Below are 23,310 nucleotides of genomic sequence, written 5' to 3' on the forward strand. Positions count from 1 at the left end.
GGTATATTTACAATATATTTTGAAATAAATATATCTGAAATATGTGTATTTCTAAGGGTCGAACGGTATATTTCATCGATAAAGCCACGGTCACACTGTCTGCAATAGTTAGCGGTACATCCACGTTTGTTTCGGCCAAATAGTGTGACCGAAGCCTCGTTACAAAAAGCAGGTGGGCAAAAAAGCGAAAAGGGGGCTGGACTTGACTGCGAAGTGTTTAATTTCATTAAAAAAAGGCAGCTGCGAGTGAGGCGCGCGCGTCGTTCGGCGGTAACAGCAGGGCATACAAATTATGCGAAAGGGCATCATCCACAGCCAAACAATCAACAGCAACGACGACGCCGCCGACAAATATGCAGAATATACAGAACTCGACAGCAGTAACGTCATCGTCATCCGGGGGAACGAGGACAGGATGTGGTGCAGTATTATCATCAGCGGCAGATAGCAGCGGGGCGATACCGGAGGCAAAATCCAGAAAAATCAGTGATGGCGGCGGTGGCATTGGCAGCGTCATCTGCAGCGGAAGCGGTGGATCCAGCGGCGACAGCTGCTCCCTCCACGATCCGTCAACGGCGGTGAGAGCGGGAGTAAAGCATGTGTAACCATGGAAATTGCGTGCATTTAGATTTTACCAAATAATCTGTGTGCCAATAATTGTTGTTTTTTTTTCTTGATATTTCTGCGTGTTTGTGGATATTGTGTGTTGCCAAAAAATTATATAACATTAACCCAAAGCCGAAAGGCAGCGAGCGCACGCTTATGACCTGACCCCGCTCTAGCCATAGCCACCCTGTCCCTGCCCAGCCACCCCACCGTCCTGCTTGACTATGCATGGTGTTTGCGTATTTGTGTGTGTGAGCGTGGGTGGTCTGTGAATTCCTGTATGTGTGTGTGCTTGTTTTATTTATCCCTCCTCCTTGTTCTTCCGTTGCCGTAATTTTCGCAGTTAGAAGACCCATTTCCCGCCTGTGCTGCGCATGCCGCACACAAGTACACTCACAAACATGTACATACCCCCTCCCCGTTTCACCATGGCTTTTTTACGTGGGCTTGTTCCATTTTGCTTTTCGCTTTTGTTTTGCAATTTTCGAAATGCGTTTTTCTTCGATTTGTTTTGCTCTCCCCAATGTTATTTACCGTTATGTTTCCATCATTCAGAAATTACAGAGCCCTCCCACCCCACCACCACTTCTCTTACCATCGTATTTCGTGCCACTTGCTTGCTCCACCGCTCTCTCTCTTTGTCTCTGTGTCCGTCGCTGTCTCTTCGCATGTCCATGGGTCATGGCAGCACGCGTGGGTTTTGTGTGTGCCACAATGTTCCGTGACAAGTCCTGTCTGGTCCCTGATTTAATCACAACCCATTTAATTTCATTTGAAACGCCTGGCCGCCAACGCTTCCTATTAATTTGGGGCTAATTAATTTTGGAGAGCGACAGGCGGCATGCGGCATCCGGCACCAGCTGTGAGCCTGATTACGTCAGGATGAATGGACGGACGGATGGAGAGTTCCAGTTTCAGTTCCAGTCGCTATCTATTTTTGGCCATTAATCCTTTGCCATGATGGTAAACGGCCTTGCCACCCACTCAAGGATATGTTTATTTATAATCCCCCCCTCCATTTCCCCTGCTCCACACTGTAGGAGGCTGTGATTCGTGGTCGGTCCCTCGGTCTTCATTCATTATTCAGTTTTCGTACGAGTCTCATCAGCAAGTACGAGTACATATACATATGCGTGCATTTATAAATAGTTGTTTTGGCATCAACTTTGGTTCTGTTCTGTTTATGGGGTTTTTTTGTTTGTTCGCTTATTGATTTATTCATATTCTCCTTTCACATTTATTTTTAGCGCTTTTTATTGTTGCTAATTTAACCAAATTGAAATCAGAAAACCTAACTCATTAGCGCGAGGTAAGCCTCCTCGAAACAGGAACCCATAGATGGCTCCGCCCCACCCCCTCCCGAACAATTTACTAATGCCATCCCATATTTGCAGGCCACAAAGCATGCGCAGCCGCAACAGCAACAGCAGCAGCAGCCCATGGCCATACACTATCTGGCGAGCTTCCATGAGATCTGCATAGTGACCGCTCTGCTGCCTCTGGTGACGCTCTTCACGTGCTTTGTGACCGCCTACGTCTACCAGTACGACGATGTACACGAGACACATTGCCGCGTGAGTGTCCGAATAGCCCCCAAAGAGCACCGAAAGAAATGGGTTAACCTTCTCTCCCTTAACGGCTGTATAGGTATATAATATAATACCCTCGATAAGTGCAATTACGGGCGTCAGTCCACAGCGCTACTTCTGGCGTTTTAGCATTGCGCTACACATTGGACCACGCATCCCCATTGCCTTCGTCTACAAGAACTACTATCGGTCGCAGCTGAAGCGGATCAGCCCGGAGCTGGTGCCGCAGGCCAGCTGGCTGATCAGTCTGATTCTGGTGCTCAATTGCATTGAGATAGCGGCCCTGGGCGGCGTCACCTATATATCAAATCGGGAGAACTATCGTAAGCACATGCCACAGCATACAACAGCATAAACCGAATACTTAAATTTGAGCTAATTATGGATTTCTTTGCCGGCAGCCGTGCACGAGAGAATCTTCATCACGTTCATGATATGCTCGCTGTGCTATATGCTGGCCACCATCAAGCTGAATGGTATCCTCAATGCTGGCCAGTCGCTGAATGTCCAACAGCAGCAGTCGATCAAGTGGAAGAAGTTCTTCTTTGTGGCCTCCATACTGAGCACCATCGGTCTGCTGATCTTCTTTGCCAAACATCGCTTCTACTGTCACGATTTGGGTGAGTAAAAGTACAAGACAGAACAGGAGTTTGCTTTAGATCTTTGACTAATTTGAAACCAATCGCTACCCCTCATGCAGCCTTCAGCTGGTTCGCGTTCTTTGAGTACTTGATCGCCATTGCCAATATGCTGTACCACTTCACCATCATATGGGACTTCCCATCGCAGTACATGGTGATTGTTCAGGGGCCGCTGGAAAATATATCGCAGTACTTGAGCAACAGGCCGAAAATCGACTAGAGCTGGAGAGCACTCCATTCGTTCGTTTAATTTCCGGATTTTCTTCTCTAGTACATAGTGTCTGTGTGTGTGTGATTCCCATACGAAGCGTACAATTATTGATCTTCATCAACTTTAAAGTTTAAACCTAAGCGCTTCCATTGCAACAGAAACATTCTACGTGTAAATCATTCTATTTTTTTCTCAATTTTCTCTCTCTCCCTCTCTACAAACTCCCAAAAGAAAAAGAAAAAAGGAAAAACCAAAAACCAAAAGCGGAAAGGAAAGGAAAATGTGTTTAAACAGAAACCGAAACGAAAGCGAAATGTTCCATAGTTCCAAAAATATTCTAATTATATATCGTACGGGCATAATGTCCTTTGTACACATTCGAATTACGAGTAAATGAATTAAGTAACGTAAACGTAAGGTTTAAGTGCACCCAAACAAAAGGAAAACCAAAGAAAAACCATAGAGTAGACATATGTATGTATGCCTAGACGACGACCGTAGCTCGCAAAAGAAAGAACAGAACACTACCAAATACCATTAGAAGAGTGGCAGAGTAACAGAGCAGCAGAGGCCGCTTTCAAGCAGATCTCATGTCAATTCCAAAATTCAAGGAGTCAGCGTTTATTACATAGTAGCACTTAGACGTACATATCGTTTATACAGAAATAGGAAACATCATCAAAACTTGTGTGAAATTGTTTGGTGGCCCTATTGGGCTCCTAGTACCCCTGAACAGAATTCAGACAATAGAGACAGGCAACGAACCACAAACAACAAACCACATGGGGGAATTCTACACACACATATATGTACACACAGACAGACCTTCTGATTGATGATAAACAAATCTAGCAATTAAACAACAATTCTAATTAGCCAATAAATGGAGAATGAAGTACAGATAGATGTGAAATAAGGTGAAACAACCCCCCCTCCCCTACCACCCTCCAAAAAGTTGTATTTGCTGAACGAGTGGCATTCATATAGCTAAACTAAACGAATTGTAAACCAAATTAAGAGCCTCTCATACACCGAATGTTGAAGGGGGGAACAACACATACTCGCATGTATGTGTGTATGTATGTATGTATGTTTTTTTTTTTCTATCTGAACAAATGTAATAGCATTGAATCTTGTACCATACACAACAAAAACAGCAGAAGAAGCGAAACTGAAGCGGAAGCAGCAGTCAAGGAAAAACTCTTTTATTCCATAAGTAAAATACTATTATTATTATTATACATTGCAATATGAATTATGCATTGCATTGTATTTGCGAAAGAGATACAGATATCCGTTTGAATTTTAATCCTTTGAATTATGTAAACTAAACCAAGGCAAAGATGTAGCTAAACTAATGGAAACAATTGTTAATACTCACACGACACAAATGGAATATATGGGGGGAATTATATACCTATATATATTGTAGATATACATATGTACATATCTATGTAGTATAGTAGGTATATGTTATGCAATTATTTGAATTGAATTGAATTACCTGTTGTTGATGCGATACGATACATTCTAAAAGTTCTATGTCTGCCCTTCCGTTTCGCTCATGTTTTGTATCTCTGTTGCCCCTCCTCCGCCGTTGGAGCACTTCTAATTATGTGCCTCTCTTACGCTTTATAAAGATATACTACATATATATGTACATACAAAATATACTGTATACTGGACACTGGTATTGTATGCAATGTACCTCCTGTTCCATATGATATGCATGTGTAGTTGTACCCTCTCTCACAGGCTATTTTCGATTGATTTTACATATATAGCATGTACTCGTATTTATGCATGTACATACATATGTACTATGTACTCGTATTGTATGGCGAATACCTTCTTAAACGGATGTACGAATTGTTGGATAGATGGTCACTTTTTAAAATGCAACCTTTTTACCTTTGCATACATTTATTTTTAGGCGACACAAAGTAAGCGATTTATTAAGAAAAACAACATGGAAAATCAGAAACCCAAATAACAAATTAACTATGCAATATGTAACTTTGTAGCTTCCTTATTTGAATAAAGTTTAATACCACATACAACATTTACTATAGCTTTTGCGAACATTTTTCAATTAATAATGTAATATTGGTATATGTCCAGCAAAAGTTTCGAGATATAGAAAGGGTATAGAAACTTCCCTACGCAGTTTTTTTTTTTAATTTTCGCACTCTCAAATCGTGCTTCACTGCATCATTTATTCCACTTTGGCGCGCACCACTCGTATTCAGTCGATAGTATCGATAGTCGTTGGGTGGAATTGCTTCCTTTTTGTGGGATTTTCTTTTTCGTGGTGGGATATCGTCTTTTCGTGCAGCGATTATTCATTGCGGCAATTTTCTTTTTCAGCGCCACAATGTCCCTACATTCTAGACTCACTTACGTTTTATTTTTAAACTTTTATTAACCTTTTAACCTTAGGTTAGGTTAGGTTAGGTAGAGACGGCCGCCAAGCTCGCTCGGAGCCCAGCACACTTAGGCCGGTTTCGGCCCGTTGTGATACCGCTTGGGATCATTCCCTCCCTGCAGATGAGACTTTATGTCAACAGTTGTCCCATCCAGATGCCCTTATAAAGTTGACGATCTTTCTGGGACATAGCGTGGACATCTCCGAGATGTCGTTCAGAAAGGCAGAGCCCAAGTGATGCAGCCTCCTTCTGCTGAGAGCTGGACAGGAACAGAACAGGTGTTCCACTGTTTCCTCCTCGTCCTCGTCTCTGCAGCTGCGGCAGAAATCATTGTATGGGGCACCCAGCCTGTTTGCGTGGGTGCCTGCTAGCCAGTGTCCTGTGAGGGAACGTATGACTGCGCTGCACCTTTCCCTGCCTAGTTTGCAGAGCTCTGAGGTGCGCTTCTTATCTATGGTCGGCCATGTTTGCCGAGCTGTGCGACAACGTGGCCCTATTTGCCACTTTTTGTCTATCAGTCGCGTGTACTGCTCCTTTATGATGAGCTTGCAGGTGGCCATAGGCATACAAATATCCTCCTTATCTTGGAGAAGGGGGGTTGTAGTGCCAGATCTGGCCAGCTCGTCCGCTATGCAGTTGCCCTCGATATCCCGGTGGCCCGGGACCCATATAAGGCTGATAGCAAATTGCTGAGCCATCTCGTGAAGAGATCTGCGGCACTTCGCCACAGTAGCCGAGTTCGAGGAGATCGCGTTAAGTGATCTGATCGCAGCTTGGCTGTCGCTGTAGATGTTTAGATTGGTTGCCGTGGTGGTAACCGTGTGAAGGCAGTACAGAGCCTCCCTGATTGCTGTAACTTCCGCTTGGAAGACGCTACAGTGATCCGGAAGCCTGAAAGATTGCCTTATGTTAAGTTGTTCAGAGTAGATTCCTCCTCCAACCCTGCCGTCCAGTTTTGAGCCATCCGTGAAGATGCTTATGGCCCCGTCTGGGCCGGGGAGTCCCTCGAGCCAATCGTCTCTATGAGGGATGATTATGCTGAATGGAGTCTCCTTGTGCTCCATTGGAACTTGATAGTCCGTTCTTGCTGGGACCATGTTGTTTTTATTTAGTATAGATGAGTGACCTATGTTCTGGGGTACCCATTGTTCAAAGTCCCTAAGACGTATTGCTGCCATTTCTGCCCGCTCCTTTCCTGCAAAGTCAAGGCTCTGAAGGCATAACATGGCGTTTAGCGCATCATTTGGTGTAGTTCGAAGAGCTCCACTGATGCAGCGGGCGGCTGTTCGCTGAACCTTGCCCAGCTGATTGGTGATTGTCCTTTTTGTTAGGGCAGGCCACCAGACAGTAACTCCGTAGAGTATTATAGGTCTGACTATTGCCAGATATATCCATCGGACTATGCTTGGGTTCATGCCCCACTTTAGGCCGATAGCTTTTTTGCAAGTATAGAGTGCTGTCGTTGCCTTCCTCACTCTATCCTTGACATTCAGGTTCCAGCTAAGCTTTTTGTCAATTACCAACCCTAAGTAACTGGCACTGTCGCTGAAGGAGAGCCTGTATCCGTTTAGTGTTGGGGGGTTGAGGGGCGGGACCTTGTATTTTTTTGTGAATAACACGAGTTCCGTTTTCGAGGGATTTAGTCCCAATCCGCGCGGTTCTGTCCATTCGGACAATCGAGCAAGCTTTGCGGTCATTAGGTCGCATAGTGTTTGGGGGTATTTCCCCGCAAAGATAATTGCAACGTCATCCGCGTATGCCACTACTTTACAGCCCCCTCTTCCAGGTCGCATAGAATCTTATTGACTGCAATGTTCCATAGAAGAGGAGACAGAACTCCCCCTTGCGGGGTTCCTCTGTTGACATACCTTGACTGGGCGGACGATCCCATCGATGATGTCACCGTCCTGCGTATGAGCAATTGATCAATGAGCATCACCAAGTGACGGTCCACCCCCAGGTCAGTCAGGGCTTCTGTAATGGCGCCCGGTGTGACGTCGAGAATAGCTATTAGTGAGTATTCTTTGAGATGCAGGGATTTTTCTACACTCGAGATCACTTCGTGAAGTGCCGTTTCCGTGGATTTTCCTTTCCGGTAGGCATGCTGCGCACTTGAGTACAGCTGGGGACTTATGGTAGTCCGTAATTGTAACCCGATAAGTCTCTCAAAGGTTTTGAGTAGGAAAGACGATAAACTGATTGGTCTAAAGTCTTTCGGGGTTGAGTTTGAGGCTTTGCCTGCTTTAGGGATGAAAACTATCCTAGCCTTAAGCCACGCTTGCGGTATTGTACATACCGCCAGTATCTTCCTGAAGATACTATGTAGCCAGTTGATGGCCGTCTCCCCGGCCTTCTGAAGTTGGGCCGGGATTACCTGGTCCGGGCCTGGCGATTTAAACGGGTTGAAGCTGTTTACTGCCCAACTTATGTTCCGTTTTGTAAGGATATGGTCCATCGATTCTACCGATCCCTCTCCTGGGAGGTGTGACGGCTCGGTGGATGTGCATCCGGGGAAATGCGTGTCGAGCAGAATGTGTAGGGACTCCTCACTAGAGTTGGTCCACGTGCCATCATTCTTTTTGAGGTAACCTACCAAGGGGGTAGTTTTTGAGAGAACTTTCCGGAGTCTTGCGGCCTCCGAAGTTTCCTCGATTTCGGAGCAATATTTTTGCCAGGAGGCTCTTTTAGCCTTCCTCGTTTCCTTTTTGTATAGTGCTAGACTGGTTTTATAGTCTGCCCAGTGAGTATCCTCCTTAGTTCTTGTGGCTCTATTGAATAGAGTCCTACAAGTTCTACGAAGGGTGTCTAGTTGCTTAGACCACCAGGGGGTTTCTTCTTCCCCCTTGGTCTGGTAGAAGGGCATGCTGCCTTGAAGGCTTTGTTGCACGCATCCGTAAACCTGTTCACAAGACGGTTTAGGTTGTCTTCAGTGTTCGGGCAATTAGGGGCGTTAGGAGGGAGTAGCTCCTCCAGGGTTGTGTTATATTTTTCCCAGTTGGCTTTTCTGGGGTTGATATAGTCGGTTGGTTTGGGAATATCGAAGGATAATATCGTCTCGATATACCTGTGGTCCGAGAAGGAGTGGTCTCCTAGGACTCTCCAGCTCTTGATTGTGTCCAGCAGTTTGCTTGACACTAGCGTAAGGTCAATGACCTCCTGCCGATTTTTAATTATAAATGTGGGGTCGTTACCCCGATTGCATATGAATAAATTTGAGTTCAGGATGAAGCTGAACAGTGACTCACCCCTTACATTCGTGTCCGTGCTCCCCCATTGGGTGTGGTGGGCGTTGGCATCGCAACCTATAAGTAGGTCTTTGTCCGTCCTTTCGCTGTCGCTGGCTATTTTGCGAACAAGGTCGTTCGGAGGATCATCCTCCTCGTGGGCCATATAGGACGCCACCAGCCTGAGATGATTCCCTTTTAGTTCTAGGCTTACCGGCGTGTTATCGCCATCGCTATAATTATGGAGCAGAAAGATATTTAGGTGCTTTCTATCAAGTATGCAGGTACGGATTTTACCTTCATTTTGGGATACAATGATCTTGTATTCCCTCGTCCCCAATCCACAGACCTTGCCTCCTACCACCCAAGGCTCCTGGATCAGGACTACGTCGGCTCCGCTTGCGTCTAGGCGGAGTATGAGAGCAGCCGATGCTGCTTTACAGTGGTGGAGATTTATTTGAAGGATCCTTAGGACCATCTTCAAGATTCTCCACCACCGTGATGTCCGCGTCCGAGTCATCTGAGACTCTCTCTCGGCACATTGACTCAAAGTCGAGCATCAGCTCTGTCTCTGAGGAGAAGCCTTCCTGGTCTGGCTCCAGCTCGTCGTCAGGCGCTTCGATCTCCGCAGCGACATCCTGCACGTCTGGGTTGACGACAGGAAGCGCCGCGGCCGCCGCGGCCGCCGCGTCCGATTTATACACCTTGATGGTGACCGAGCTGAAGCCGAAGTTTAGCTCTCCTTTTGCTGCCTCTATCGGGGCCAGCGACTCTTTATTGAGAACGAGCACTGCCTGGTTAGTCGGCCCTTGTGTCGTCTCAACCTTGGTTACCTTCCAATCTGAGGTTGGTAGTCCTGGGTTGCATCTCTGCAGCATCTTGAGGATGCGTTCTGGCTCCTTAAAGGTAGCCGGCACCCAAATTCTGGCCCTCGGTCTGCTGGGCACCTCGCTCCAGTCGACTGCGACGAGTTTCGCCCCAGCATAGACCTCGCCGACCTGCGCTACCGCCGCTTTATAAAGCTTTACAGAGCGCTCGTCTTCGCAGGCAATTATCTTAACATTGCCCTGGAACCACCCCATGTCCTTGCAGACTGGCGGAGGTCCAGGGTCTTTGTCGAGGAGTTCGAAGCAGCGGTCGGCCAGTGCCGCTTCCACCCACTTCCACTGACTCCTTGGGATTCTACCCTCTGCGCTGCCTCTGTTGAGGACACCAATTAGCGTCCTCTCCTTGGCAATCTGCGCAAAGGAGACATTTGGCAGCACTCTGGAGCGCTTTGCTACCGGTCCCGGTGTCTCCTGCGAGCGCTGCCTCTTGGCTTGGGGAGCCACCTTTTTCTGTTCCAAGGTGAACTCCGGGAGCACGGCCGAAGCCCATTCCACCTTCTTCAGCCAGTCGGCTGATGGGCTGGCTTCACTGCTGGCGTGTTGCCGACGGAGTATGTGCCCTGCACTCCTCTTTTCGGCATATGTGTAGCGTCTGGCTTGGGCGCTTGTCGACGGCAAGTCAACCCCCTCCGCTTTACCAGAAGGTCGGGCAGCCGCAATATTGCTTAGCTTTCCTTCCAAGGTGTCAGCTTCGGGAGTTACCTTGCCACCCACACCGGATTCGGGATGGGACCCCCTCGGGTTCGAACAGGCACCTTCCACCTTGCAGGTATTCCCTACTATAGAGCCGGTTGGGCCAGGCCTTTGGGCCGCTGCCTTTCCGAGCTTGGGATTGCTCCCAGTTGGCATTTGGGGAGCGCCGCACTCATTTGTTTTTATACCCGATACTCAAAATGAGTATTGGGGTATATTAGATTTGTGGTAAAAGTGGATGTGTGTAACGTCCAGAAGGAATCGTTTCCGACCCCATAAAGTATATATATTCTTGATCAGCATCAATAGCCGAGTCGATTGAGCCCTGTCTGTCTGTCCGTCCGTCCGTCCGTCCGTCCGTCTGTCCGTCTGTCATAGATAATGACCATATCTATCAGATTGCTGCATCTGGATCAGATCAGATCATTTTTATAGCCAAAAGGAACAAATCAATTTGCACTGGCTACGCAGCGCCCGACGTCACGCTCAGACTGATTTTCTGTCTCTCTCGCACGCACTCTTTGTCGTGTCGTTTAATATTAGCGGCGTCTGCCGGAGGAGAGCCATACTGACTTAGTATCGGGTATAACTGTAGAGTTGCGGTGTCCGCAGCAACTCACAACGTTCCCCCTCGTTTTTCATTATTTTGTACACATTTTTCAACGAAAATTGGTCTAATATTGGGTATAAATTAATCATATATGTATATTAAATAATATGACCCTCAGTTCTTACTTTGTGGAACTATTGCATAATTGATCTGCAAATCGACATAAATCAACCACAGAATCTGCGTGGAAAGGGGGGAAACGACTGAGAGAGAGAGAAGTCATGCCACAGTTAAAAGCTGCTTTAGCCATCATTCAACGTTAACGCGCGAATGGGAAATGCAAACGCAAACAGCTGATTTACCGGCAATAACCAAATTCAGAGACGAGTCGAATTCGTTCCACAGGGGGTTCAAACCTTCAAGGCAATCCCAGAAGGCTGTGTGCCGTGCGTGAATCCCTCAACGAGTGCCAACCAAATAGAATATTTCGACTGACGCAAAAACGTCAAACAGGTATTAGAATGAACGTCGCCACCAGAAAAGCCACAGCGCCAAAGGGACACAAAGCCAAGTGAGTAACGGACTGAGGAGCAAGGCAAAGGAGTAACGAGACTCCTCCCCTAAACCACAGAAAGCTACATTTGTCGCCGTCCGGACAGATGGGCGATCGGTTGCAGGCGAGCTCTCGCGGGGTCTGGCGGAACTTTGTTCCGGCCAGCACTAGCAGCAGTCCCGGGAGTCTGGGGGATCTGCCGTACGACAATCCCGCACACTTTCCGCCCCTGGAGGAGCCACGGCACGCATCGAAGCGGCGGCAGCAGTCCAAATCGTCGTCGGGCACCGGGGAGCAGCCTCCATTGGCACGAACCCTGCTGCCCCATTGGGTGCGTATGAAGGACAGGATTTGGCAGGACAGCGTCACCAGCAACAGCAAAAGCAGCAGCAAGCCACCCGTGCCGCACCAGGAGGCGGCAACGGCCACGGCAACAGAAAGAGCGCTAGATGAGAATGAATTTGAGACGGCGCCCAAGCCCGTGACCACTCAGACGGCCCGAGTGCTCGCCAGAAAGGGACCCTTTGGGGCCTCGTCCGCGAGGAGCGAGAGGGCACCGCTGGATGCCCGCTGCATGAATCTGGTGTTCGAGAGCTTCGGCATGATCGGGATCTCCGCGCAGGCGGACGATCCGCAGGTGACCGTCAAGCGGTCGCCGAAATTCCGGCTGACATCGGAGCAAAAGCAGCGACTGCACGATGCCATCGAGGAGGAGGCGAATGGGCGGGTGCTGGATGCCCTCGAAAGGGTCATACAGGAGATACGCGACGAAATCGATGAGATGTCCCACCACATGATGTCGGAGATGTCCGCGGGGAGTGAGGAGTCATCGGAGCCGCCTTCGGGCATCTTCGATCACTCAATGTGGACCGGGTGCACCTCAACGCCGAACAACAAGCCGGCAAACGGGTGCAGCTCCCCGAAGATTCGCAGCTTCGCGAACAACAATTTTAAGGACACTTATGACCACAGCTGGACGACACGTCCGCACACCATCAGGACCAAGTCTCACGGCGCCTGGAATGCCAAGGAAAGCGACTCCGATGCGCCAAAGGCATCGTCCAACGCAGGAGGAGCCCGATCCGTGGGTGGCTATCCGGGTGTGAGTGATCGCTACATTTTGGACTTTCGTCAGCCGCCATTCCCGCGCCCTTCCCGGCACTAATACGATCCATAAAATGTACTTAAATTCTCAACGTTTTTGATCAGCAAACTGTCTCAAATAAAATGTTGTCGGAGGGCCCAATGCTCTCAAGGATATCCCTATCCCTGTCCTTCCCTCCCTGCCCCCCTACCACACACTAAAGGCCGGGCTTCTTGCATTCGTTCGCCACTGAATGTTTGGGGTTTCCCTTTTTCAGTCGTGGCCAAAAGGTATCGCCGAAGAAAGTGAAAAGGCAGGCAGACAGCTTACGAAAAATGGCAACAAAAAATGAGGGAATGGTGGGGCACAAAAAAGTGACTTGTCAGCGCCCGCCAATTGTTTGGCAGTGGCAGAAAACGTTTCGTTTTCGAGTATTACCAAACAAAAACGGGACAGAGGCCACTCCACAGAGCAGAGGAGATGCCATCGTATAACCGAAATAGTATTTTGAGGGCATTGATTAGGCGTAGAAGAAGTGATGATAGCCAGCTGAATTATGGCCAAAATATAATAGATTAAAGACTGCATTGAAAGGCAAAGAAAGTTCAACAAAAGTTCTGCAACGATTGATATTTTTATACCCGATACTCAAAATGAGTATTGGGGTATATTAGATTTGTGGTAAAAGTGGATATGTGTAACGTCCAGACGGAATCGTTTCCGACCCCATAAAGTATATATATTCTTGATCAGCATCAATAGCCGAGTCGATTGAGCCCTGTCTGTCTGTCCGTCCGTCCGTCCGTCCGTCTGTCCGTCCCCTTCAGCGCCTAGTGCTCAAAGACTATAAGAGCTAGAGCAACGATGTTTTGGATCCAGACTTCTGTGATATGTCACTGCTACAAAAATATTTCAAAACTTCGCCCCGCCCACTTCCGCCCCCACAAAGGACGAAAATCTGTGGCATCCACAATTTTAAAGATACGAGAAAACCAAACACGCAGAATCGTAGAGAATGACCATATCTTTTAGACTGCGGATTTTGAATAAGATCGTATTTTTATTATAGCCAGCATCAAGAAAAAAATTTCATTTTTTCTCGCCCTGTCTCTCTCTAACACACACGTAGCATAGCCGGCTTTGCTTAGAGTAAAACATTAGCGCCTAGATCTCAGAGACTACAAAAGCTAGTGCAACCAAATTTGGTATCCACACTCCTAATATATCGGACCGAGACGAGTTTGTTTCAAAATTTCGCCACACCCCCTTCCGCCCCCGCAAAGGACGAAAATCTGGGGATATTCAAAAATCTCAGAGACTATTAAGGCTAGAGTAACCAAATTTGGTATCCGCACTCCTGTTAGATCTCACTAAAAAACGTATATCTCAGAATTTCGCCCCACCCTTTTCCGCCCCCACAAAGGACGAAAATCTGTTGCATCCACAATATTGCACATTCGAGAAAACTAAAAACGCAGAATCATAGATAATGACCATATCTATCAGATTGCTGAATCTGGATCAGATCAGATCATTTTTATAGCCAAAAGGAACAAATCAATTTGCACTGGCTACGCAGCCCCCGACGTCACGCTCAGACTGATTTTCTGTCTCTCTCGCACGCACTCCTTGTCGTGTCGTTTAATATTAGCGGCGTCTGCCGGAGGAGAGCCATACTGACTTAGTATCGGGTATAACTGTAGAGTTGCGGTGTCCGCAGCAACTCACAACGTTCCACCTCGTTTATATCTTATTTTTGTTATATTTTTTTTTATATATACTCACATACATATGTACATTATACAGGCTACATAAATAGATTTGATACATTTATTGGGGGGTTATTCCGCAATATGATGTAATTAATTCTGGGAAGAAATTAAATAGTTCTATGGGTCCGGATAGATCGCCACGAAAAGGGGTGCCTCCTCGAAGCATAGAATGCAGCTTATGCAAGTCCGAGTTGGGAACTGGGGAAAATTATAAAACGAAGTGCGGGCATCCGTTTCATAAGGCATGTATAAAAACGCATTTCACTGTTAAAACAACTTGCCCAACTTGTGATTCGGTTTGCATAGCTCAAACCATTACAAATCCAGCTAGCACATCTGTGTTAACGAGGCAGCAATCTAGACTCGTACCAATCCCAAGAGCAGATAGCTTATCAGATTTGGCCGAAACGAGAAGTGAAGAGCTAAGTGCGAGCGAGAACCCGTCCATCGTCGAGATGAGCCAGACGTCTGCCGAAATTGCAGCCGCTGTCAAGGCTATGCAGAACGAGCTGTTAACTCAGTTGACAGAACAAATGGCGAATCTCATTCAAACCAATGTAGAAGCTCACATAAATAATATGGAGCAGCAAAGACAAACGCCAAATCCAAATACTAGCAGGAATACTTCTTTGGAGCAGCTACTAGGAATCAATGGGCAGCAACCAGATCCGGGGTTACCTCCGCGTGCTACCAGCGCCCGATCGGTAGGTTCAGAATTGGCCCAAAGACCAGACAAAGTAGGCCACATAATGTCGAACTGGAAATTAAGATTTTCAGGAACCACCGATACAATAGGAATCGATTGCTTTATCTATAGAGTTGAGGCCCTTACTCATCAGACGTTAGAGGGAAATTTCTCACTTCTGTGTGGTAATGCGAATTCGCTATTTGATGGCAAGGCATCTGATTTCTTTTGGCGATATCACAAGTCGGTAGGAGTAGTTCGTTGGCAGGAGCTTTGTGCTGCGTTGAGGAAGCAATTCCGAGACTCCAGAACGGATGTGGATATCCGCCAAATGATAAGGGATAGAAAACAGAGGGAAAAAGAAACGTTCGAAAGTTTCTACGATGCCATCCTAAAGCTAACTGATAGACTCGACCAGCCTCTTAGTGAGAAGACGCTGATTGAAATTGTGAGGCGTAATTTACGTCCGGAAATTCAGCATGAAATTCTTAACATACGGGTAGATTCGATGGAAACCTTGAGGGATATATGCAGGAAAAGGGAATGCTATTTAGAAGAAGTCCGTAAGAATCATGGTTATCAGAAACCATCGGTCTTTAAGAAGCAGATATCAGAGCTCTGGGAGGAAGCGAACATCGATGATGCCGTAGAATTTTCTGAAGGAGAGGTAGAGGATGAGATAGGCGCTTTTGCTCTCGTATGCTGGAATTGCAGGAAGGAGGGGCATAGGTATCAAGACTGCGCGGAAAAAAGGAAAATTTTTTGCTATGGATGCGGTATTCCTAATGCCTATAAACCTTCATGTGCGCGATGCCAAAAAAACGCGCAAAGGAGCACTGCAGCATCTCGTCCACTGACCAGTGTTCCCAACCGGCAAGCGGCGACAAAGGAGTGAGGATATATAGCAGTGGTGGGGAGCGGGAAATGACACACTACCTTTCGGCTGGTCAGCCAGAGTATTTTTGGCATACTAAGCTGGAAAATATTAGGAAGATTGGGTTTCCGAGCTTTGGCGACAAAGCAAAGACAAGTTCTCGCAGCAGTCGGCGGTTAAAAAAATTCTGGGAGTCAGTAAAGTACATAAATAGCATTAGAAGAAACAAAGGGGACAAACGCCCTTATGCTGAAGTTGGTCTTCTGGATAATAAGCGAGTGGGTTTGCTCGATACAGGAGCTGCTCTGACTTGCATCGGAGGGAAACTGGCCAAAGAATATATTATCAGCAGGAAGCCGTTTAAAAAGGTGCTGTCCAAGGCATGCACCGCTGATGGAAGTCATCAGAAAATAGTTGGTAAATTTAGGACTAGTATAGAGTATAAAGGTATAAGTAAAGAATTATATATATACATAATCCCTTCGTTAAGTCAGGATGTTTATTTAGGAATTGATTTTTGGATGTCGTTCGATCTTTTGCCCCCACCCTTAGAGGTGGCGGAAATATCAGCCGCCACAGAGTAGCACGTTCTGACAGACATTCAGGAATTGAAATTGCAGGGAATGGTCCAACGTTTTCCATCATTTGCGACATCGGGTCTCGGGAAAACTTCGGTGTTGTCACACTCAATAGACACTGGAAACGCGAAGCCCGTTAAGCAGCGTCATTTTCCAGTTTCCCCGGCAATTGAGAAGTTATTGTACACTGAGATTGACAGGATGCTTCAACTAGGAGTGATTGAAGAATCTGAGAGTCCTTGGTCCTCGCCAGTAGTACTTGTCCGGAAACCGGGAAAAGTCAGAGTTTGTTTGGACAGCAGAAAAGTTTATGAGGTTACGGAAAAAGATGCGTACCCCCTTCCCCAAATAGATGGCACTCTCAGCCGTTTACCGAAGGCAGTGTTCATAAGTAGTCTCGACCTGAAGGATGCATATTGGCAGATCCCCTTGGATCCGGCATCTAGGTGTAAAACTGCATTCACGGTTCCAGGGAGGCCCTTGTATCATTATAAAGTCATGCCGTTTGGTCTCTGTAATGCCTCTCAAACCATGACACGCTTAATGGATAAAGTCATTCCTGCGTCGCTTAGAAACGAAGTCTTCGTTTATTTGGACGACTTATTGCTGGTGTCAGATACGTTTGAGAGACATTTACTCGTTTTGGCCACCGTGGCCTCGCGGATTCGGGAAGCTGGCTTGACCTTAAATATCGAGAAAAGTAAATTCTGTGTGCGCTCTGTGAGATACCTAGGGCATATAATAGGAGAGGGTGGTATTCGCACTGACCCCGAAAAAGTCTCGGCTATTTCGGATTTTCCATTGCCGACGTCGTTGAAAGCGTTGAGAAGCTTTCTGGGATTGGCAGGGTGGTATCGAAAATTCATAAACAACTTTGCGTCTGTATCCGCCCCGTTGACCGACCTATTAAAGCCGAAGCAAAAATTCGTGATGACAACAGAAGGCAAGGAAGCTTTTGAGCGGTTAAAGGGCATGCTTTGCAGTGCTCCGGTCTTGCAAAGTCCGGACTTCAGCAAACCATTTTTTATACATTGCGACGCCAGTAAAAGCGGGGTAGGCGGAGTACTGGTACAGAAGTCGGTCGAAGGGGAAGAACTGCCGATAGCCTTCGTTTCGAAGAAGCTTAACAAAGCCCAAAGAAACTATACGGTTACAGAGCAGGAATGTCTCGCTGCTCTGGTGAGCATAAAAAGATTCAGAGCCTATGTAGAGGGTCAGGAGTTCACTGTAATTACGGATCACGCCTCGCTGAAATGGCTCATGTCTCAAAGTGATTTGAATTCGAGGTTAGCGAGATGGGCTTTAAAACTGCAAGGTTTCCGGTTCAGTATCCAACACAGAAGAGGGAAGCTGAATGTTGTTCCAGATGCCTTGTCCAGGGTCCCATATGACCAAGTGGCTGCAGTGGATTTCAGCAATGGCTTGCTGGTGGACATTGAGTCAGCTCATTTCAAATCGGGAGAATATTTGGAACTGATGGAGGGAATTAAGAGCAATATGGCTCAACTCCCCGACCTTAAAATAGTTGATTCTCTGATCTATCGGCGATCCGAGCATGTAAAAGGAGACATCCTTAACGACGCGTTTGCTTGGAAGTTGTGGGTACCCAGGGGGATGGTCAAAGAAGTGCTTAAGAGAGCACACGATGATCCGCTGGCTTCCCATGGTGGAGTCCACAAGACACTCGAGCGGATTCGGCGTTATTATTTCTGGCCCGGACTCGTCAATGACGTAAAAGACTACGTGGCAGCCTGCGAGCAATGTAAAATGTCAAAAGCTCCAAACGCTCCGTTACGTCCACCGATGGGAAAAGCGGCCGAGTCGCAAAGGTTCTTCCAGCGTCTCTATATTGATTTCTTAGGTCCGTATCCTAGGTCTCGCAGTGGAAATATAGGAATTTTTATTGTCCCGGACCATTATTCGAAATTTGTTTTCCTCAAGGCTGTAAAAAAATTAAATGCGGATGTTGTGCTGAGGTATTTAGAGGAGGAGTTATTCCATACTTTCGGAGTTCCAGAGGGAATTGTATCTGACAACGGATCGCAATTTCGATCCGAGAAGTTTCAAGGCCTGCTCAGAAGGCATCGAATAACGCACACGCTAACAGCTGTCCACGCTCCCCAAGCCAATGCTTCGGAGCGAGTCAACCGTTCGGTCATCGCTGGCATTCGGTCGTATATTCGCAGTGACCAGAAAGACTGGGATGAGAGTCTTAGCAAAATATGCTGTGCGTTGAGGTCGGCGGTTCACTCAGGGTTAGGATCCACGCCCTACTATATGGTTTTCGGCCAGCAGATGGTGTCTTCAGGCGCAACGTATTCTTTGCTGAGGAAATTGGGGATGTTAGAGGACAAGGCAGCGACCTTCACACGTGAGGATTCATTGGATATCGTCAGAAAGAGAGCGTGTGAAGTGATGCGGAAGCAATGGGAGCGAAATCGACGGCATTATGACCTGAGGGCACAGGAAGTATCGTACCAGGTGGGGCAGGAAGTGCTACGGCGAAATTTTAAACAAAGCAATTTTCAAGCCGGCTACAACGCTAAGCTAGGGCCAATGTTTCTTAAGGCGCGAGTTAGACGGAAAGTGGGGAACTCGATTTATGAGCTGGAAGATCTGCAAGGAAAGCTCATCGGAAGGTACCACGGGAAGGATATCCGGCAAGTGTAGCTACAAGCCAGTCAGCCTTGTGGATTCCTCAAGGCAGGCAATATCCCCAAGTCTGACTTTGGGAGGGGGGATTTTGTAAGAGGCTTGTAGCTGAGGGCGTAAACTAAATTGACCGCCAACGGCGTTGTATGGGCAGCCATAGTCTCGCTGCTACAGGGGGTTTTGGAGTCAGGGGCTCTTAAACGGTGCTCTGAAAGGTTGGCTCCCTCTGGGGGTGAGTTAACGCTGATGGCAGGTGAAGAGAAAGAGGAGAAAGCGATGACATTCGAACGTCATCCAGCGGATCCGACCGGTCTCATAGTGGATGGGAGCGTGTCCATATTCCTTTTGGAATTTGGATGTCGAGCGACCAACATCGCCCCGAACAGGCTCAGCAAAAATCATGAATGAAAAAGTTCCAAAGTCAAGAAAATAATATTGTCAAAGCGCGAGTGGTATCCAGCAGCAGCAAAGCAAAATTCGCGGGACTACGATAACTGAAGCTAGGTCGGCCACTGGGGCCAAGATTGACGGGTAAGAGGAACAAAAAGTGGGATACCACAGATCTTTCGGGGCCGAATACGTTAGACGGTTCTTTCTCCCTGCACTAGATTTGGCGCCTAGCAATTTGGGCTGGCGAAGCAGCGGCGCTCCAAGCAGCTGATCCGTCGCAGCACAGAGCGAGGGAGCAGAGACGCAGAAAAAATTCAGAGAGGCTCGACCTTCGCGGGCAGCCGGATCGACGTCGGTGAGGCGGCGGCCACAAAGCGGGACGGTCGATAATCCGCGATAGCGGAAAGTTCAGCACCGGCGAAATACGAACGGAGAAAAAGGAGGAAAATAGCGCAAATCCTACCTAAACGTGCCGTATGGCAAATACAGTTAACAAGGCCCAATTAAGATCCGCAGCACATAGGGAAGGAAAGAGTTAGTGTGTTGTTGGAGTTCAATACTCAGAGCTGCAAGGGTAATGCCCCAAAAAAATAAAGAGGGCGAGCGGAGCCAAAGGTGATGCGCGCATAGGCTGAGAGTGAAAGCGGGGGAGAGAGAGAACACGCAAGCAGCAAAGGCAGAGCCCAATAGGAGAGCGAGCGAGCTATAAAAACGCTCGCCAGCAACGGAGCCGAAGGGGGCTGGCGATAAGCCGAGTGAAGTAACATAAGTTAACATAAGAGTAAGCAGAATAGTACCGAGCAGCAGAACAGCTATTTAAGTTTACATACATATATGTACATAAAAAAGAAATGCAGAAATGAAGAACAACAGTGAGGGAGCATAGAGTAGGAAAAGAAGGGCAATAGGAAGAGTGAATATGAAACTAAAACAAATCCATAAATAGATAACCTTCCATGCACAGATCAAAACAAAAAAAATAACAAGAACCAATATGTTTATAACCGAAATGCAATAATAATACACCCGAACCCAAAATATCATATTAACCACAGTTTTGCAGCAACCATCAGAAAGCGCTTTCGACGGTGGATCCGCAGTAAAAGTGTATTTGTACTAGGTATTTGATTACAATCATTTGGGCATGGAAGAAATTGTCTATGGGTGTTCCGACCAAATTGCCTCACCGTTTCGTAGCCCGTAAGAATCAACATTTATATTCTATCTTTAAATTTTAATCTTTACCATTGCACATTTATTCAACTACTAGTTTATAAGTTTACCTGATCCTAGTTCAAGGGAACCAGGCCCAGGTAGCCTATGGGAGGGAACATATACCCCGTATTTTTATGTATAATTTAGTTCCAATAAATATCATTATAATGTTTAACTAAACCCTTCTTATGATCTCCCCTTCCAAGCCCCTGTAGCGCTTGTCGGCACACCAAGGGGTCATGGCCGACAGATAGATGTATGGAATGGCATGACCAAGGTAGGGTGGGCAAGGGGTCCTCGAAACAGCTGAGGATCGTCCGTCTGTCTTTTAGGTAATCGTCCGTGTTATGTGGTCATTTGTAGTGAACTCTGTCCGGTGAGGTGTATGGCTTGTTTTTTCCTTGCACGTTAAATTTAAAATAAAGAAAGTAAAGGGCCTCGGACTATGGCAATAAAACAACTCCACCCCCTTTCTGACGAGCCAGCAGCCGGAAACAATACGTGCCGGTCATAGCCGAGTAATACCATCTCGCCCAAGTACTCGTTACCCATTACAGATCTTTGACTAATTTGAAACCAATCTCTACCCCCCATGCAGCCTTCAGCTGGTTCGCGTTCTTTGAGTACTTGATCGCCATTGCCAATATGCTGTACCGCTTCACTATCATATGGGACTTCCCATCGCAGTACATGGTGATTGTTCAGGGGCCGCTGGAAAATATATCGCAGTACTTGAGTAACAGGCCGAAAATCGACTAGAGCTGGAGAGCACTCCATTCGTTCGTTTGATTTCCGGATTTTCTTGGCGCGCACCACTCGTATTCAGTCGATAGTATCGATAGTCGTTGGGTGGACTTGCTCCCTTTTTGTGGGATTTTCTTTTTCGTGGTGGGATATCGTCTTTTCGTGCAGCGATTCATTGGTATATTTACGGTATATTTTGAAAACGAGCCGGTATATTTCTGCGGGTCACACCGTATGTCTTTTCGTGGTCACACTGCATTTCACAAACGCCGCGGAAAATATACGAAAAAAAGGCAAAGCTAGCAATTTGCAACTCACTCAACTCTAAAAAACGTAAAAAATGTCGGGCACATCTCAGAAATACCGCAATTTTGTGGCAGAGCCCATGGGCAACAAATCGGTGACGGAATTGGCTGGAATTGGAGAGACGCTGGGCGGACGCTTGGCTGAGGCTGGTTTTGACAAGGTGCGTATATGGTTATGTTGCGTGCGTGCGTGTGTGTGACAAAGACGTATTGCTAATATACCCATATATCCATTCATTGCAGGCGTACACCGTGCTAGGGCAGTACTTAGTCTTGAAGAAGGATGAGGAGCTGTTCAAGGACTGGATGAAGGATGTGTGCCATGCTAGCTCCAAGCAGGCCTTAGACTGCTACAACTGTCTCAACGATTGGTGCGAGGAGTTCCTGTAATGTATGTGGATGTATGCTAAAATGTGGAATTCAAAGGCAGAGCACAACGAGGTTCATCTTAACATTCAACGCTGGAGCTGTCCTTGTTTAAAATCAATGCCAAATTTTTTAATTCCACGACAAATCTACGTTTAGGCATTTAATACTCATTAGGAAGCTCTTAAGAGATTTTTGTAGTAATGTAATGTGTAAAATATATACATTTCGTCTCGTAGCGCGTTTAAACATAGATTTAACATATATCAAATCGGGAGAACTATCGTAAGCACATGCCACAGCATACAACAGCATAAACCGAATAGTTAAATTTGAGCTAATTATGGATTTCTTTGCCGGCAGCCGTGCACGAGAGAATCTTCATCACGTTCATGATATGCTCGCTGTGCTTTATGCTGGCCACCATCAAGCTGAATGGTATGTGCTGGCCAGTCGCTGAATGTCCAACAGCAGCAGTCGATCAAGTGGAAGAAGTTCTTCTTTGTGGCCTCCATACTGAGCACCATCGGTCTGCTGATCTTCTTTGCCAAACATCGCTTCTACTGTCACGATTTGGGTGAGTAAAAGTACAAGACAGAACAGGAGTTTGCTTTAGATCTTTGACTAATTTGAAACCAATCTCTACCCCCCATGCAGCCTTCAGCTGGTTCGCGTTCTTTGAGTACTTGATCGCCATTGCCAATATGCTGTACCACTTCACCATCATATGTTACACTTGGCTTGTTTCCCAGAGGGCAATGCCGGCTAGCTGTCGACCCCAGGGCTGGGTAGTTCCCCTTGCCCGCCAAATGTAGACAAAAAAGGAGACATACTACTTCTCGGGACATCAAAACTAACAACAACCTAACAACAACAAAGAAAATCATAAACAGACGGCTATCAAGTGGGTGAAGCTTGGGTGTTATCACTTCGCGCGCCCGCCCTACCTGTGACCAAACACAACGTTCATTTTGGCCACCCTCTGCTGGAACGGTAACGGCTGGCCTAATCCATGGCTTACGCCACGCGTCCTCCCTCTATTTTAAATTTAAGGCATCATGCTTCAATATATATCCAAGCTTTAATAATCGTAAATTGACAATTTTATCTTTCTCATTAATAAATAGCTATACTACAAATTATCACTAACCACTAAGAAACACCAAAACGTTCGACACAAAGGCAAACAAGGAAATAACTGCTGAAATTTCGTTCAACCACCAGGGATACCCTCACCCATACGTAATGGAATATGTGTAGTTGAC

General features: G+C 46.8%; 3 protein-coding genes and 1 long non-coding RNA gene across 5 annotated transcripts; all 4 read left to right on the forward strand.

Annotated features, from left to right (window-relative positions):
• The first annotated feature begins 147 nt into the window (after nt 1-147).
• LOC108164701 (post-GPI attachment to proteins factor 2-like) lies at nt 148-5,109 on the forward strand. Of its 2 annotated transcripts, none has more exons than XM_017300573.2 (5): nt 148-578; nt 2,001-2,180; nt 2,254-2,518; nt 2,597-2,815; nt 2,896-5,109. In XM_017300573.2, the coding sequence occupies exons 1-5, from the start codon at nt 354-356 to the stop codon at nt 3,054-3,056; spliced, it is 1,050 nt and encodes a 349-aa protein (XP_017156062.1). In that variant the 5' UTR covers nt 148-353; the 3' UTR covers nt 3,057-5,109. The 2 variants fall into 2 exon arrangements, with proteins under 2 accessions (XP_017156062.1, XP_017156064.1); XM_017300575.1 differs by lacking the exon at nt 148-578 and adding an exon at nt 1,854-1,915.
• A 5,985-nt stretch (nt 5,110-11,094) lies between these two features.
• On the forward strand, nt 11,095-12,640 carry LOC117189073. Its single transcript, XM_033394045.1, has 2 exons — nt 11,095-11,398; nt 11,459-12,640. Exons 1-2 carry the CDS (start codon nt 11,349-11,351, stop codon nt 12,543-12,545), a joined length of 1,137 nt encoding a protein of 378 aa, XP_033249936.1. The 5' UTR covers nt 11,095-11,348; the 3' UTR covers nt 12,546-12,640.
• Nucleotides 12,641-19,091: 6,451 nt separating this feature from the next.
• Nucleotides 19,092-20,805, forward strand: LOC117189094. The gene is made up of 2 exons (XR_004473155.1): nt 19,092-19,556; nt 19,634-20,805. It is a non-coding gene; the product is annotated as an uncharacterized LOC117189094 (long non-coding RNA).
• An 818-nt stretch (nt 20,806-21,623) lies between these two features.
• Nucleotides 21,624-22,283, forward strand: LOC117189087 (barrier-to-autointegration factor-like). Its single transcript, XM_033394064.1, has 2 exons — nt 21,624-21,840; nt 21,923-22,283. The coding sequence occupies exons 1-2, from the start codon at nt 21,715-21,717 to the stop codon at nt 22,067-22,069; spliced, it is 273 nt and encodes a 90-aa protein (XP_033249955.1). The 5' UTR covers nt 21,624-21,714; the 3' UTR covers nt 22,070-22,283.
• The last annotated feature ends 1,027 nt before the right edge of the window (nt 22,284-23,310 follow it).

The sequence above is a fragment of the Drosophila miranda genome, chromosome XL (genome assembly GCF_003369915.1).
Source record: "Drosophila miranda strain MSH22 chromosome XL, D.miranda_PacBio2.1, whole genome shotgun sequence".
NCBI lineage: Eukaryota > Metazoa > Arthropoda > Insecta > Diptera > Drosophilidae > Drosophila > Drosophila miranda.

Excerpts from the sequence above, each read along its gene's own strand:
- LOC108164701 (XM_017300573.2), top strand. The coding sequence starts at position 354 with ATGCAGAATATACAGAACTCGACAGCAGTAACGTCATCGTCATCCGGG. Across the intron at positions 2,181-2,253 it reads TACACGAGACACATTGCCGC|GTATATAATATAATACCCTC; the intron begins GTGAGTGTCCGA and ends ACGGCTGTATAG. Across the intron at positions 2,519-2,596 it reads ATCAAATCGGGAGAACTATC|CCGTGCACGAGAGAATCTTC; the intron begins GTAAGCACATGC and ends CTTTGCCGGCAG.
- LOC117189073 (XM_033394045.1), top strand. The coding sequence starts at position 11,349 with ATGAACGTCGCCACCAGAAAAGCCACAGCGCCAAAGGGACACAAAGCC. Across the intron at positions 11,399-11,458 it reads CCAAAGGGACACAAAGCCAA|AAAGCTACATTTGTCGCCGT; the intron begins GTGAGTAACGGA and ends CCTAAACCACAG.
- LOC117189087 (XM_033394064.1), top strand. The coding sequence starts at position 21,715 with ATGTCGGGCACATCTCAGAAATACCGCAATTTTGTGGCAGAGCCCATG. Across the intron at positions 21,841-21,922 it reads CTGAGGCTGGTTTTGACAAG|GCGTACACCGTGCTAGGGCA; the intron begins GTGCGTATATGG and ends CATTCATTGCAG.